This window comes from Panulirus ornatus, chromosome 20, assembly GCF_036320965.1.
Source record: "Panulirus ornatus isolate Po-2019 chromosome 20, ASM3632096v1, whole genome shotgun sequence".
Classification (NCBI taxonomy): Eukaryota; Metazoa; Arthropoda; class Malacostraca; order Decapoda; family Palinuridae; genus Panulirus; species Panulirus ornatus.
The window spans coordinates 60,603,151-60,620,882 of NC_092243.1; the positions used below are offsets into that span (position 1 = coordinate 60,603,151).

The window sequence follows — 17,732 nt, forward strand, 5'->3', positions numbered from 1 at the left end:
TAAGGAGTACCAGGTTGCAATCTGTATTTCATTGATGAAGTCAATAATGGTGTTTAGCTTGGATTCAATTCTATGATTCTATTGGCAAGTAGTGGTTTTGTCTAAGCCAGTTTCTTTGTCTCATGAGATCTGCAACTTATGGGGAGAAGTTTGGTACATATTTCTATTTATGTCCTTGTGATATGGGCTTTATTGGCTTGGTTGGTGATGCTAATGCACTATGAGGTGGCATCATATATGAGTTGGGTGAGTGAGTTAAGTGTAGAGTTATCAGAATGGATAAGTGGTTTATAGATTGTGCTCCAGGTGGTCCTTGTGGTCAAAAACTAAGACCTTACGAGGCTGACTGCTCAAGCTGGTGGTCTGGGAGTCTGGAAGCATAAGCTGAGGGTCTTGAAAGGATGCAGTAGGTTTAATAGCAGTTCACCTCAGGACCTTGGGTATGAGACCTGAGCCATGCAGGAAGATGGGTATCAACATCACATAGATAAGTGTTGGGCATGTTACTCAGTTTCTGCAGTTGGCAACAGTGTCTGGGAGGGTACATCAATGAGGCAGGTATGTAGGTGTTGATTATGTTACAGTAAATGCTATTTAGTTAAACAAATATTATTCAAAGAGCTTTGTTGTCAATATCTGAGATCTGTCTTGTATTCTGGGTAGTGCCAGAGACTGGATTGTTGTGATATATAAGTATTGTGAGTTCTCCTTCCTGTCCATGTTGTCTCACAGGCCACCCTATGACTTGCTTCTGTATCCGCTCCCAGGTATCTAAAACACTTCAATTCTCCAAATTTTCACCATTCAAACTCACTCCAGAACTAAGCTATCTCTCTCTCTCTGCCTTGGTAAACCAAATAACCTTGCATTTATTTGCATTTACTCTCAACTTACTTCCATCACACATTCTCCTCAACTCATGCACCTACTTCAGTAGTTTCTCACCCAAATCTGCCACCAGCACCATGTCATCAGCAAATAACAACTGACAATGCCTATGCCATTCACTCCTACAGACTGCATACAGTATTCAAAAGTTATTCATTCATACCAGAATAAGAACTTTCTGCATGCCTTTCTCATCAACTTTACCCTAAGCCTTTTCTGAATACAAGTACATACATGCTGGATACACTTTATACCTTCATTCCAAAACTTTCTCCACCACTTGCACAGGAGCAAAAACCTAATGTACACATCCTTTTCCCTTCCTAAATCTACCTTCTTTCACCACAGTTGTATTACTCCTTTCTAACAGTCACTCATACTTTACTGTGTTTATGATGTGAATGCTTCATCATCTGAAATCTGAGAATCCTTTTCACTCTCTTAAGAACATCTTTTGACTCAAACAAAACCTGCTAATTCCGATGCACAAAACCTTTCTCTTGAAAATGGGCCTCCATTACATTCATAATGATTGACTTAACACTGGCAATTGGCCAACACCATATTATAGGAAAAGTGATGGGCCACAGCATCATCTTAATTAGTTAACATGCTTGAGGACTAATTTTCCATTTTAGAATTAATTTTAGTTGCTGGTAAAAAGATTTTAACAGCACAGAAATAATGAACAGCAAAATCTCTACAATGAGCTCATCTCCAAAGAGCATTCTACATAATGAGAGAGCAATGCAATACTTTCCTTCCCGTACATGTCTTCAAGTAAAGCTGCTTCATGGATTTCTAACAGTGAAAGGGTGGTGGAGATAATTGTGGACTGGCACCATCTGTTGGTGAATATTGACATGGCTAGGCTTTGTTCGTACTGTGGTGATAGTAAACTACTGGTCTGCGTTTCTTTAGTGCTTTATCAGTCACATTCATTATTCATGTGGATGAGCTTCAATTTAATCTTACACCTAGATTAGAATGGATAGGAGGCCTTAGAGCTATTATATCCTTTACTGACTCTCAGGTTCAAAAGATTATTTACGAGAATAAACTGGAGAATCAGAGGAGCTAACAGTATGAACCTAAAGTACACTTTTTCCAAAACTCATCATTTGCACATACACATATCTAACATCCATTACAAGCCCACATTCTATCATCATACATTTCATATACTGCATTAAGTTATTCTGGGAACAATATTTGATTTATTATTGATGAAATATCAAACTGAGGGTGAAAAATATTAACAAAGTATCATTCTGTATGATTAAATCATCACTTCAATCACTGATCATGATGATAATCTTACACTAAATAATGTAAGATTCCAATCCTACAAGAGTATTACAATCAATATATATAATATGCTATTCAAATTATCTGCTGTACCAATGGTTTTGCTGGAAATGGTGAAATTTCTGACAGTTTCTTATACAGCACACATGGATGTCATATATATCTTCCATGAAGTCCAATCAAAATCCTTAGTTTCTTTTATCTCAGAATATCTGAAGTCCAATCAAAATCCTTAGTTTCTTTTATCTCAGAATATCATTCAATGTAAGACCTCAAGAATAAACATATCTGTATCAAATCAAAACTCTAATTACTGTTATGGAGAATATATGATACTCTATGCCACCAAGATATCTAAATCTTAAAACAAATCTTACATTTAAAAAAAAACTAATGCATAAAAAAAGTAGCATGACTGGTCAAACATGATCATATTTGATTAATTCTTTTACAGCAAATCTACAAAAAAAAAATTACATAACCTAAACACTAACCTGCAACAAACTGATCTTAGGTGGAGGAGGTCTTGGTGGTGGGGCTTTCTTCTTCGCTGCACCATTGGTGAGAGGTAATGACGCTGATCTTGGCAAACCATTCTGACTAGTTCTCTGTGGAGGATGTTTTGATGCTCTTGAGAGTGGCTGTCTTTCCTCTTCCCCAGAGTGTATGACTAGTAGATCACCATTCCTATACAATTTCAAGTAAATGTTTTATCCTAACTCATATATCATACCACTGTAATTCATAGTCAAATATCTGTCAGTCACATTATCAGACAAGAAATGTTGATAAAAAAAAATTCTCAGACTATGAATAATAACTCCTTATGAAATGAATTAATAACACATATACAGGTAAAGTATGTGCCTACTAAAAATTTACCTTACGAAAAAATTTTATTTATTTATCATACTTTGTCGCTGTCTCCCACATTAGTGAGGTAGCGCAAGGAAACAGACAAAAGAATGGCCCAACCCACTCACATACACATGTATATACACACACGTCCACACATGCACATATACATACCTATACATTTCAACATATACATATATATACATACTGGCATATACATATATACACATGTACATAATTCATACTTGCTGCCTTTATTCATTCCCGTCGCCACCCCGCACAACATGAAATGACAACCCCCTCCCCACAAGCGCACGAGGTAGCGCTAGGAAAAGACAACAAAGGCCAGATTTGTTCACACTCAAGTCTCTAGCTGTCATGTATAATGCACCGAAACCACAGCTCCCTTTCCACATCCAGGCCCCACACAACTTTCCATGGTTTATCCCAGATGTTTCATATGCCCTGGTTCAATCCATTGACAGCACATCGACCCCAGTATACCACATCGTTCCAATTCACTCTATTCCTTGCACACCTTTCACCCTCCTGCATGTTCAGGCCCCGATTGCTCAAAATATTTTTCACTCTATCCTTCCACCTCCAATTTGGTCTCACACTTCTCGTTCCCTCCACCTCTGACACATATATCCTCTTTGTCAATCTTTCCTCACTCATTCTCTCCATGTGACCAAACCATATCAAAAAACCCTCTACCACCCTCTCAACCACACTCTTTTTATTACATATAACTTATAACTTATTCATGAACAGTAATAATTCATAAAAAATAGAATGGTGAAAATAAGTGTAGAGAAGCTTGCAATGTCAAAGGGACTAGAAATCCTTTGGTTGAAAACATTGAACTAACACTCAAAGAATGATAAAATCATTCATATTTTTCATATCTTTTTCACACCATTTCTCTTCAGGAGGTTCTTACCTTATCCATTAGTTAACAATTACTTATATAAAAGAAAAGCAAAGAAGACAATAGCTGAAAAATTATTATTCTCAGAGAATGATAAAGTAAATTGTTTTTCATATACTTTTTACTCCTTTGTGCATGCTTACCAAAATGCATAATCTAATAATCATCTACATATCAATTTTGCAAATTTGAGAGAAAATAACTGAAAGAGGTGCAGCTCTCATCTAGCTCATGATAAGACTTTTGTTCAATTAATTCAAACTGTAATGGATGAATGACAGTCTTATTATTTTCATACACTATTCTCCTAAGCAGGCTTTTATCAAATACATAAAAAAATATTTTTTCTTTTTTTTTTTTTGCTTTGTCGCTGTCTCCCGCATCTGCGAGGTAGCGCAAGGAAACAGACGAAAGAAATGGCCCAACCCACCCCCATACACATGTATATACATATGTCCACACACGCAAATATACATACCTACACAGCTTTCCATGGTTTACCCCAGACGCTTCACATGCCCTGATTCAATCCACTGACAGCACGTCAACCCCGGTATACCACATCGCTCCAATTCACTCTATTCCTTGCCCTCCTTTCACCCTCCTGCATGTTCAGGCCCCGATCACACAAAATCTTTTTCACTCCATCTTTCCACCTCCAATTTGGTCTCCCTCTTCTCCTTGTTCCCTCCACCTCCGACACATATATCCTCTTGGTCAATCTTTCCTCACTCATCCTCTCCATGTGCCCAAACCACTTCAAAACACCCTCTTCTGCTCTCTCAACCACGCTCTTTTTATTTCCACACATCTCTCTTACCCTTACGTTACTTACTCGATCAAACCACCTCACACCACACATTGTCCTCAAACATCTCATTTCCAGCACATCCATCCTCCTGCGCACAACTCTACCCATAGCCAACGCCTCACAACCATACAACATTGTTGGAACCACTATTCCTTCAAACATACCCATTTTTGCTTTCCGAGATAATACAGTCACCCCCTTTTTTAATAAATTCCACTGCAATACCATCCAAACCTGATGCCTTGCCGGCTTTCATCTTTCGCCAATCCTCAGGCACCTCACCATGAGTCATACATACATTAAATAACCTTACCAACCAGTCAACAATACAGTTACCCCCTTTTTTAATAAATGCCACTATAATACCATCCAAACCTGCTGCCTTGCCAGCTTTCATCTTCCACAAAGCTTTTACTACCTCTTCTCTGTTTACCAAATCATTTTCCCTAACCCTCTCACTTTGCACACCACCTTGACCAAAACACCCTATATCTGCCACTCTATCATCAAACACATTCAACAAACCTTCAAAATACTCACTCCATCTCCTTCTCACATCACCACTACTTGTTATCACCTCCCCATTTGCGCCCTTCACTGAAGTTCCCATCTGCTCCCTTGTCTTACGCACTTTATTTACCTCCTTCCAGAACATGTTTTTATTCTCCCTAAAATTTAATGATACTCTCTCACCCCAACTCTCATTTGCCCTCTTTTTCACCTCTTGCACCTTTCTCTTGACCTACGTCTCTTTCTTTGGATGTTAATGTGCTGAGAGGTGCAACTGGAGGAATGTCTGATCATTATCTTGTGGAGGCTAAGGTGAAGATTTGTATGGGTTTTCAGAAAAGAAGAGTGAATGTTGGGGTGAAGAGGGTGGTGAGAGTAAGTGAGCTTGGGAAGGAGTCTTGTGTGAGGAAGTACCAGGAGAGACTGAGTACACAATGGAAAAAGGTGAGAACAATGGAAGTAAGGGGAGTGGGGGAGGAATGGGATGTATTTAGGGAATCAGTGATGGATTGCGCAAAAGATGCTTGTGGCATGAGAAGAGTGGGAGGTGGGTTGATTAGAAAGGGTAGTGAGTGGTGGGATGAAGAAGTAAGATTATTAGTGAAAGAGAAGAGAGAGGCATTTGGACAATTTTTGCAGGGAAAAAATGCAATTGAGTGGAAGATGATGTGATTGTTGCACGGGGGTGCACTTGGGAACTTTTCGTGTTTCATTTTCCACGTGGACTCATGGGAATATATATATATGTATATATATATATATATGTGTATGTGTATATATATATGTGTATATATATATATATATATATATATATATATATATATATATATATATATATATATATGGTGTGGGAGGAAAGTTGTTAGAAGCAGTGAAAAGTTTTTATCGAGGATGTAAGGCATGTGTACATGTAGGAAGAGAGGAAAGTGATTGGTTCTCAGTGAATGTAGGTTTGCGGCAGGGGTGTGTGATGTCTCCATGGTTGTTTAATTTGTTTATGGATGGGGTTGTTAGGGAGGTGAATGCAAGAGTTTTGGAAAGAGGGGCAAGTATGGAGTCTGTTGGGGATGAGAGAGCTTGGGAAGTGAGTCAGTTGTTGTTCGCTGATGATACAGCGCTGGTGGCTGATTCATGTGAGAAACTGCAGAAGCTGGTGACTGAGTTTGGTAAAGTGTGTGAAAGAAGAAAGTTAAGAGTAAATGTGAATAAGAGCAAGGTAATTAGGTACAGTAGGGTTGAGGGTCAAGTCAATTGGGAGGTATGTTTGAATGGAGAAAAACTGGAGAAAGTAAAGTGTTTTAGATATCTGGGAGTGGATCTGGCAGCAGATGGAAACATGGAAGCGGAAGTGGATCATAGGGTGGGGGAGGGGGCGAAAATCCTGGGAGCCTTGAAGAATGTGTGGAAGTCGAGAACATTATCTCGGAAAGCAAAAATGGGTGTTTGAAGGAATAGTGGTTCCAACAATGTTGTATGGTTGCGAGGCGTGGGCTATGGATAGAGTTGTGCGCAGGAGGGTGGATGTGCTGGAAATGAGATGTTTGAGGACCATGTGTGGTGTGAGGTGGTTTGATCGAGTAAGTAACGTAAGGGTAAGAGAGATGTGTGGAAATAAAAAGAGCGTGGTTGAGAGAGCAGAAGAGGGTGTTTTGAAATAGTTTGGGCACATGGAGAGAATGAGTGAGGAGAGATTGACCAAGAGGATATATGTGTCGGAGGTGGAGGGAACGAGGAGAAGTGGGAGACCAAATTGGAGGTGGAAAGATGGAGTGGAAAAGATTTTGTGTGATCGGGGCCTGAACATGCAGAAGGGTGAAAGGAGGGCAAGGAATAGAGTGAATTGGATTGATGTGGTATACCGGGGTTGACGTGCTGTCAGTGGATTGAATCAGGGCATGTGAAGCGTCTGGGGTAAACCATGGAAAGCTGTGTAGGTATGTATATTTGCGTGTGTGGACGTGTATGTATATACATGTGTATGGGGGTGGGTTGGGCCATTTCTTTCGTCTGTTTCCTTGCGCTACCTCGCAAACGCGGGAGACAGCGACAAAGCAAAAAAAAAAAAAAATATATATATATATATATATATATATGGGTATGTTTGAAGGAATAGTGGTTCCAACAATGTTGTATGGTTGCGAGGCGTGGGCTATGGATAGAGTTGTGCGCAGGAGGATGGATGTGCTGGAAATGAGATGTTTGAGGACAATGTGTGGTGTGAGGTGGTTTGATCGAGTAAGTAACGTAAGGGTAAGAGAGATGTGTGGAAATAAAAAGAGCGTGGTTGAGAGAGCAGAAGAGGGTGTTTTGAAATGGTTTGGGCACATGGAGAGAATGAGTGAGGAAAGATTGACCAAGAGGATATATGTGTCGGAGGTGGAGGGAACGAGGAGAAGAGGGAGACCAAATTGGAGGTGGAAAGATGGAGTGAAAAAGATTTTGTGTGATCGAGGCCTGAACATGCAGGAGGGTGAAAGGAGGGCAAGGAATAGAGTGAACTGGAGCGATGTGGTATACCGGGGTTGACGTGCTGTCAGTGGATTGAATCAAGGCATGTGAAAAGTCTGGGGTAAACCATGGAAAGCTGTGTAGGTATGTATATTTGCGTGTGTGGACGTATGTATATACATGTGTATGGGGGTGGGTTGGGCCATTTCTTTCGTCTGTTTCCTTGCGCTACCTCACAAACGCGGGAGACAGCGACAAAAAAAAAAAAAAAATATATATATATTTTATTTATTTATTATTTATTTATTTATTTTGCTTTGTCGCTGTCTCCCGCGTTTGCGAGGTAGCGTGTATATATATATATATATATATATATATATATATATATATATATATATATATCTTATTTATTTATTTATTTTGCTTTGTCGCTGTCTCCCGCGTTTGCGAGGTAGCGCAAGGAAACAGACGAAAGAAATGGCCCAACCCACCCCCATACACATGTATATATATGCACATCCCCCCACGCAAATATACATACCCATACATCTCAATGTACACATATCTATACACACAAAGACATATACATATATACACATGCACACAATTCACACTAGCATGTAAAGAATTCCAATATACCTTGCCTCTTATCTCCTGCAAATGCATTTAAACATCCTCAGCACAGCTATCACAACCAAAGTCATATAGATTGCGCTGTCCATCCTCAATTAATTTTGGACGCACAATTTATCTGGTATGCAAAGATGCCTGTATCACTAACAACTACATCTAGCTTCATCTGTTGTCAGCTTCCTAAGTAACACAAAAGAGAAAAAGTACAGCCCTGTTTCTCCCGGGTAAGTTCACTCAGTAATTTCTGCAACTTGCCATGCAGCCATGTTTGCTTGCCCCAGCAAATTAGTGACTGTATCTATGGCACTAATGACTGTGATAGTGATTCATTGGTTGCTAAATGTGATTTTGAGTATAGAAGAAAACTGATTTTGATTATGGCACACAAGAAATAATATTAGAATGTTTTAGAGCAACTATAGGCAGACATAGATAGCGCAGGCAGGTCACTGTGCAATGAAACAAAAACTATGAATAACATTATATTATTATATTTTTTATTATACTTTGTCGCTGTCTCCCGCGTTTGCGAGGTAGCGCAAGGAAACAGACGAAAGAAATGGCCCAACCCCCCCCCATACACATGTATATACATACGTCCACACACGCAAATATACATATCTACACAGCTTTCCATGGTTTACCCCAGACGCTTCACATGCCTTGATTCAATCCACTGACAGCACGTCAACCCCGGTATACCACATCGCTCCAATTCACTCTATTCCTTGCCCTCCTTTCACCCTCCTGCATGTTCAGGCCCCGATCACACAAAATCTTTTTCACTCCATCTTTCCACCTCCAATTTGGTCTCCCTCTTCTCCTCGTTCCCTCCACCTCCGACACATATATCCTCTTGGTCAATCTTTCCCCACTCATTCTCTCCATGTGCCCAAACCATTTCAAAACACCCTCTTCTGCTCTCTCAACCACGCTCTTTTTATTTCCATACATCTCTCTTACCCTTACATTACTTACTCGATCAAACCACCTCACACCACACATTGTCCTCAAACATCTCATTTCCAGCACATCCATCCTCCTGCGCACAACTCTATCCATAGCCCATGCCTCGCAACCATACAACATTGTTGGAACCACTATTCCTTCAAACATAACCATTTTTGCTTTCCGAGATAATATATATATATATATATATATATATATATATATGTATGTGTGTGTGATGTCTCCATGGTTGTTTAATTTGTTTATGGATGGGGTTGTTAGGGAGGTGAATGCAAGAGTTTTGGAAAGAGGGGCAAGTATGAAGTCTGTTGTGAATGAGAGAGCTTGGGAAGTGAGTCAGTTGTTGTTCGCTGATCATACAGCGCTGGTGGCTGATTCATGTGAGAAACTGCAGAAACTGGTGACTGAGTTTGGTAAAGTGTGTGAAAGAAGAAAGTTAAGAGTAAATGTGAATAAGAGCAAGGTTATTAGGTACAGTAGGGTTGAGGGTCAAGTCAATTGGGAGGTAAGTTTGAATGGAGAAAAACTGGAGGAAGTAAAGTGTTTTAGATATCTGGGAGTGGATCTGGCAGCGGATGTAAACATGGAAGCGGAAGTGAATCATAGGGTGGGGGAGGGGGCGAAAATCCTGGGAGCCTTGAAGAATGTGTGGAAGTCGAGAACATTATTTCGGAAAGCAAAAATGGGTATGTTTGAAGGAATAGTGGTTCCAACAATGTTGTATGGTTGCGAGGCATGGGCTATGGATAGAGTTGTGCGCAGGAGGATGGATGTGCTGGAAATGAGATGTTTGAGGACAATGTGTGGTGTGAGGTGGTTTGATCGAGTAAGTAATGTAAGGGTAAGAGAGATGTATGGAAATAAAAAGAGCGTGGTTGAGAGAGCAGAAGAGGGTGTTTTGAAATGGTTTGGGCACATGGAGAGAATGAGTGGGGAAAGATTGACCAAGAGGATATATGTGTCGGAGGTGGAGGGAACGAGGAGAAGTGGGAGACCAATTTGGAGGTGGAAAGATAGAGTGAAAAAGATTTTGTGTGATCGGGGCCTGAACATGCAGGAGGGGGAAAGGAGGGCAAGGAATAGAGTGAATTGGATCGATGTGGTATACCAGGGTTGATGTGCTGTCAGTGGATTGAATCAGGGCATGTAAAGCGTCTGGGGTAAACCATGGAAAGTTGTGTGGGGCCTGGATGTGGAAAGGGAGCTGTGGTTTTGGGCATTATTGCATGACAGCTAGAGACTGAGTGTGAACGAATGGGGCCTTTGTTGTCTTTTCCTAGTGCTACCTCACACACATGAGGGGGGAGGGGGATGGTATTCCATGTGTGGTGAAGTGGCGATGGGAATGAATAAAGGCAGACAGTGTGAATTGTGTGCATGGGTATATATGTATGTGTCTGTGTGTGTATATATATGTGTACATTGAGATGTATAGGTATGTATATTTGCGTGTGTGGACGTGTATGTATATACATTGTGTATGGGGGTGGGTTGGGCCATTTCTTTCGTCTGTTTCCTTGCACAACCTCGCAAACGCGGGAGACAGCGACAAAGCAAAATAAATAAATAATAATATACATATCCCTCGGGATAGGGGAGAAAGAATACTTGCCACGTATTCCCTGCGTGTCGTAGAAGATGACTAAAAGGGGAGGGAGCAGGTGGCTGGAAATCCTTCCCTTTCATTTTTTTTTCTTAATTTTCCAAAAGAAGGAACAGAGAAGGGGGCCAGGTAAGGATATTCCCTCTAAAGCCCAGTCCTCTGTTCTTAACGCTACCTCGCTAATGCGGGAAATGGCGAATAGAATGAAAGAAAGATATATATATGTATATCTTTTCTTTCAAACTATTCACCATTTCCCGCGTTAGTGAGGTAGCGTTAAGAACAGAGGACTGGGCCTTTGAGGGAATATCCTCACCTGGCCCCCTTCTCTGTTCCTTCTTTTGGAAAAATTAAAAAAAAAAATGATGAGGGGGAGGATTTCCAGCCCCCCGCTCCCTCCCCTTTTAGTCGCTTTCTACGACACGCAGGGAACATGTGGGAAGTATTCTTTCTCCCCTATCCCCAGGGATAAATTACACAATATATAAAACAAAATAATAGCAAAAGAGAGAAGTGTCAATCTACAACTTACAATGCTAAAAGGAGAAATGGAGAATGGTACACAGTATGCACTAATCTAAACCATATGTTCACATAGTGATATAGCAAAATCAAGTGACTGAGTGTTACATACATTATAATATTATTGCTATTGTATTTATGAAACAACAAAATTTATTCTATTTTCCCTAAAAACAAAGGTCCCCAGTAAATTGCACTCTCTAACCATGTACATTACAAAGAAAAACAAATGTTTGTAACACCTAAGGATTACAATGGAAACCAATAAAAGCAAGAGCCACTAGAAAAATGGCTGATCAGCTGAGCTAATGACTAAATCTTTGATCTATCAAACCTAAAATCATCGACATTCATCCTGTCTGTTCATGGGCAACTCATTTATCAAGTTTCATTCCAGTCCATTGATCAGAAGTTATCATATGAAATGAAGCCCATCTACAAATGTTTGAATGGACAAATGAATGGCAGGTATCCTCTATACCACACACAACTATTTCATCTGGAGTGATAAAAATATCTGATTATACATAACTATTAATGAAAATAAAATGCATAACTATTGATGGAAAGAAGTGAGAAAGTGGGGCAAATAAGAAAAGAGAGAGTGGGTAATGTAAAGCCATCAGCTACTGTATTCAAAAACGTTTGCCAAGGTGCCATAACAGTGCCACAAAATCATTTGTACATTCTACAAATGTGGAAATTGTTGTCCTGAGTACCAATTGTATTACTGTGACTCATAAATGTTTCACAACATATATCTAAAAGTAACAACACTGTATTTAAACATTATTGTTATCAGAACATACTGATAACAAAAAGAAAAAAAAACTGATTATCTATGCATGCATATAGTATGTAACACAATGGAAAGAAAAAATCAAACATGTGGTGCATGTATATATGTATGTATATAATTATATATATATATATTTTTTTTTTTTTGCTTTGTCGCTGTCTCCCGCGTTTGCGAGGTAGCGCAAGGAAACAGACGAAAGAAATGGCCCAACCCACCCCCATACACATGTATATACATACGTCCACAAACGCAAATATACATACCTACACAGCTTTCCATGGTTTACCCCAGACGCTTCACATGCCTTGATTCAATCCACTGACAGCACGTCAACCCCGGTATACCACATCGCTCCAATTCACTCTATTCCTTGCCCTCCTTTCACCCTCCTGCATGTTCAGGCCCCGATCACACAAAATCTTTTTCACTCCATCTTTCCACCTCCAATTTGGTCTCCCTCTTCTCCTCGTTCCCTCCACCTCCAACACATATATCCTCTTGGTCAATCTTTCCTCACTCATTCTCTCCATGTGCCCAAACCATTTCAAAACACCCTCTTCTGCTCTCTCAACCACGCTCTTTTTATTTCCACATATCTCTCTTACCCTTACGTTACTTACTCGATCAAACCACCTCACACCACACATTGTCCTCAAACATCTCACTTCCAGCACATCCATCCTCCTGCGCACCACTCTATCCATAGTCCACGCCTCGCAACCATACAACATTGTTGGAACCACTATTCCTTCAAACATACCCATTTTTGCTTTCCGAGATAATGTTCTTGACTTCCACACATTCTTCAAGGCTCCCAGAATTTTCGCCCCCTCCCCCACCCTATGATCCACTTCCGCTTCCATGGTTCCATCCGCTGCCAGATCCACTCCCAGATATCTAAAACACTTCACTTCCTCCAGTTTTTCTCCATTCAAACTCACCTCCCAATTGAATTGACCCTCAACCCTACTGTACCTAATAACCTTGCTCTTATTCACATTTACTCTTAACTTTCTTCTTTCACACACTTTACCAAACTCAGTCACCAGCTTCTGCAGTTTCTCACATAAATCAGCCACCAGCGCTGTATCATAAGCGAACAACAACTGACTCACTTCCCAAGCTCTCTCATCCCCAAAAGACTTCATACTTGCCCCTCTTTCCAAAACTCTTGCATTCACCTCCCTAACAACCCCATCCATAAACAAATTAAACAACCATGGAGACATCACACACCCCTGCCGCAAACCTACATTCACTGAGAACCAATCACTTTCCTCTCTTCCTACACGTACACATGCCTTACATCCTCGATAAAAACTTTTCACTGCTTCTAACAACTTGCCTCCCACACCATATATTCTTAATACCTTCCACAGAGCATCTCTATCAACTCTATCATATGCCTTCTCCAGATCCATAAATGCTACATACAAATCCATTTGCTTTTCTAAGTATTTCTCACATACATTCTTCAAAGCAAACACCTGATCCACACATCCTCTACCACTTCTGAAACCACACTGCTCTTCCCCAATCTGATGCTCTGTACATGCCTTCACCCTCTCAATCAATACCCTCCCATATAATTTACCAGGAATACTCAACAAACTTATACCTCTGTAATTTGAGCACTCACTCTTATCCCCTTTGCCTTTGTACAATGGCACTATGCACGCATTCCGCTAATCCTCAGGCACCTCACCGTGAGTCATACATACATTAAATATATATTATATCTATTTATTTTGCTTTGTCGCTGTCTCCCGCGTTTGCAAGGTAGCGCAAGGAAACAGACGAAAGAAATGGCCCAACCCACCCCCATATACATGTATATACATAAACATCCACACACGCAAATATACATACCTATACATCTCAATGTACACATATATATACACACACAGACACATACATTTATACCCATGCACACAATTCACACTGTCTGCTTTTATTCATTCCCATCACCACCTCGCCACACATGGAATACCACCCCCCTCCCCCCTCATGTGTGCGAGGTAGCGCTAGGAAAAGACAACAAAGGCCCCATTCGTTCACACTCAGTCTCTAGCTGTCATGCAATAATGCCCGAAACCACAGCTCCCTTTCCACATCCAGGCCCCACACAACTTTCCATGGTTTACCCCAGACGCTTCACATGCCCTGATTCAATCCACTGACAGCACGTCAACCCCGGTATACCACATTGATCCAATTCACTCTATTCCTTGCCCGCCTTTCCCCCTCCTGGATGTTCAGTCCCCGATCACTCCAAATCTTTTTCACTCCATCTTTACACCTCCAATTTGGTCTCCCACTTCTCCTCGTTCCCTCCACCTCCGACACATATATCCTCTTGGTCAATCTTTCCTCACTCATTCTCTCCATGTGCCCAAACCATTTCAAAACACCCTCTTCTGCTCTCTCAACCACGCTCTTTTTATTTCCACACATCTCTCTTACCCTTACATTACTTACTCGATCAAACCACCTCACACCACACATTGTCCTCAAACATCTCACTTCCAGCACATCCACCCTCCTGCGAACAACTCTATCCATAGCCCACACCTCACAACCATACAACATTGTTGGAACCACTATTCCTTCAAACATATCCATTTTTGCTTTCCGAGATAATGTTCTCAACTTCCACACATTCTTCAAGGCTCCCAGGATTTTCGCCCCCTCCCCCACCCTATGATCCACTTCCGCTTCCATGGTTCCATCCGCTGCCAGATCCACTCCCAGATATCTAAAACACTTTACTTCCTCCAGTTTTTCTCCATTCAAACTTACCTCCCAATTGACTTGACCCTCAACCCTACTGTACCTAACAACCTTGCTCTTATTCACATTTACTCTTAACTTTCTTCTTTCACACACTTTACCAAACTCAGTCACCAGCTTCTGCAGTTTCTCACATGAATCAGCCACCAGCGCTGTATCATCAGCGAACAACAACTGGGGATAGGGGAGAAAGAATACTTCCCACGTATTCCCTGCGTGTCGTAGAAGGTGACTAAAAGGGAGGGGAGCGGGGGGCTGGAAATCCTCCCGTCTTGTTTTGTTTTTTTCCTAAAGAAGGAACAGAGAAGGGGGCCAAATGAGGATATTCCCTCAAAGGCCCAGTCCTCTGTTCTTAACGCTACCTCGCTAATGCGGGAAATGGCGAATAGTATGAAAGAATAAGAAAGAATATATGTAAGTAGGAGATTGGCCAGAAAGTGTTATTAGATTACGTGTTAATTGATAGGCGCGTGAAAGATAGACTTCTGGATATTAATGTGCTGAGAGAGGCAACTGGAGGGGTGTCTGATCATCATCTTGTGGAGGCAAAGGTGAAGATATGGAGAGGTTTTCAGAAAGGAAGAGAGAATGTTGGGGTGATGAGAGTGGTGAGAGTAGGTGAGCATGGAAAGGAGACTTGTGTGAGGAAGTACCAGGAGAGATTGAGTGCAGAATGGAAAAAGGTGAGAGCAAATGATGTAAGGGGAGTGGGGGAGGAATGGCACATATTTAGGGAAGCTGTGATGACTTGTGCAAAAGATGCCTGTGGCATGAGAAAGGTGGGAGGTGGGCAAATTAGCAAGGGTAGTGAGTGGTGGGATGTAGAAGAAAGAGAGAGAGATCTGGAAAATTTTTGCAGGGAAATAGTACAAATGACTGAGAGATGTATAAAAGAAAGAGGCAAGAGGTCAAGAGAAAGGTGCAAGAAGTGAAAAAGAGGGCAAATGAGAGTTCGGGTGAGAGAGTATCATTAAATTTTATGGAAAATTAATAGATGTTTTGGAAGGAGGAAAATAAAGTGCGGACAACAAGAGAACAAAAGGGAACATAGGTGGAGGGGGGCAAATGGGGAGGTAATAACAAGCAGTGGTGAAGTGAGAGAGAAATGGAGTGAGTATTTTGAAGGTTTGTTGAATGTGTTTGATGACAGAGAGGCAGATAAAGGGTGTTTTGGTCAAGGTTGTGTGCAAAGTGAATGGGTCACAGAGAATGATTTGGTAAACAAAGAAGAGGTAGTGAAAGCTTTGCGGATGATGAAAGCCGGCAAGGCAGCAGGTTTGGATGATATCACAGTGGAGTTTATTAAAAAAGGGGTGACTATTGTTGACTGGATGGTGAGGTTATTCAATGGTTCATGGTGAAGTACCTGAGGATTGGCAGAACGCATGTATAGTGCCATTGTACAAAGGCAATGGGGATAAAGGTGAGTGTTCAAATTACAGAGGTATAAGTCTGTTGAGTATTCCTGGGAAATTATATAGGAGGGTACTGACTGAGAGGATAAAGGAATGTACAGAGCATCAGATTGGGGAAGAGCAGTGTGGTTTCAGAAGTGGTAGAGGATGTGTGGATCAAGTGTTTGCTTTGAAGAACGTATGTGAGAAATACTTAGAAAAACATATGGATTTGTCTGTAGCATTTATGGATCTGGAGAAGGCATATGAGAGAGTTGATAGAGATGCTTTGTGGAAGGTATTAAGAGTATATGGTGTGGGAGGTAAGTTGCCAGTAGCAGTGAAAAGTTTTTATCAAGGATGTAAGGCATGTGTACAAGTAGGAAGAGAGGAAAGTGATTGGTTCTCAGTGAATGTTGGTTTGCGGCTGGGGTGCATGATGTCTCCATGGTTGTTTAGTTTGTTTATGGATGGGGTTGTTTGGGAAGTGAATGCAAGAGGTTTTGGAGACGGGTAAGTATGCAATCGGTTGTGGATGAGAGGGCTTGGGAAGTGAGTCAGTTATTGTTCGCTGATGATACAGCGCTGGTGGCTGATTCATGAGAGAAACTGCAGAAGTTGGTGATTGAATCTGGTAAAGTGTGTGAAAGGAGAAAGCTGAGAGTAAATGTGAATAAGAGCAAGTTTATAAGGTTCAGTAGGGTTGAAGGAGAAGTAAACTGGGAGGTAAATTTGAATGGAGAAAAACTGGGGGAAGTGAAGTGTTTTAGATACCTGGGAGTGGATTTGGCAGTGGATGGAACCGTGGAAGCGGAAGTGAGTCACAGGTTGGGGAGGGGACTAAGGTTCTGGAAGCGTAGAAGAATATGTGGAAGGCGAGAATGCTATCTCAGAGAGCAAAGGTGGATATGTTTGAAGGAATAGTGGTTCCAACAATGTTGTATGGTTGTGAGGGATGGGCTCTAGATGGGGTTGTGCGGAGGAGGGCGGATATGATGGAAATGAGATGTTTGAGGACAATATGTGGTGTGAGGCGGTTTGATCAAATAATGAAAGGGTAAGAGAGATGTGTGGTAATAAAAAGAGTGTGGATGAGAGAGTAGAAGAGAGTGTAGTGAAATGGTTTGGTCACAAGGAGAGAATGAGTGAGGAAAGATTGACCAAGAGGATATATGTGACAGAGGTGGAGGGAACAAGGAGAAGTGGGAGACCAAATTGGAGGTGGAAGAATGGAGCAAAAAAGATTTTGAGCGACTGGGGTCTGAACATAC

At 41.1% G+C, this 17,732-nt stretch overlaps 1 protein-coding gene across 1 annotated transcript in view; it reads right to left on the bottom strand.

Moving 5' to 3' along the window:
* The window catches only part of l(3)05822 (lethal (3) 05822), a 104,413-nt gene that overhangs the window by 44,734 nt on the left and 41,947 nt on the right, over positions 1-17,732 (bottom strand). Inside the window, exon 3 of the mRNA XM_071675045.1 lies at positions 2,691-2,883. Within this exon, the coding sequence (XP_071531146.1) occupies positions 2,691-2,883 (193 nt within the window). The remainder of the gene's footprint in view (positions 1-2,690; positions 2,884-17,732) is intronic.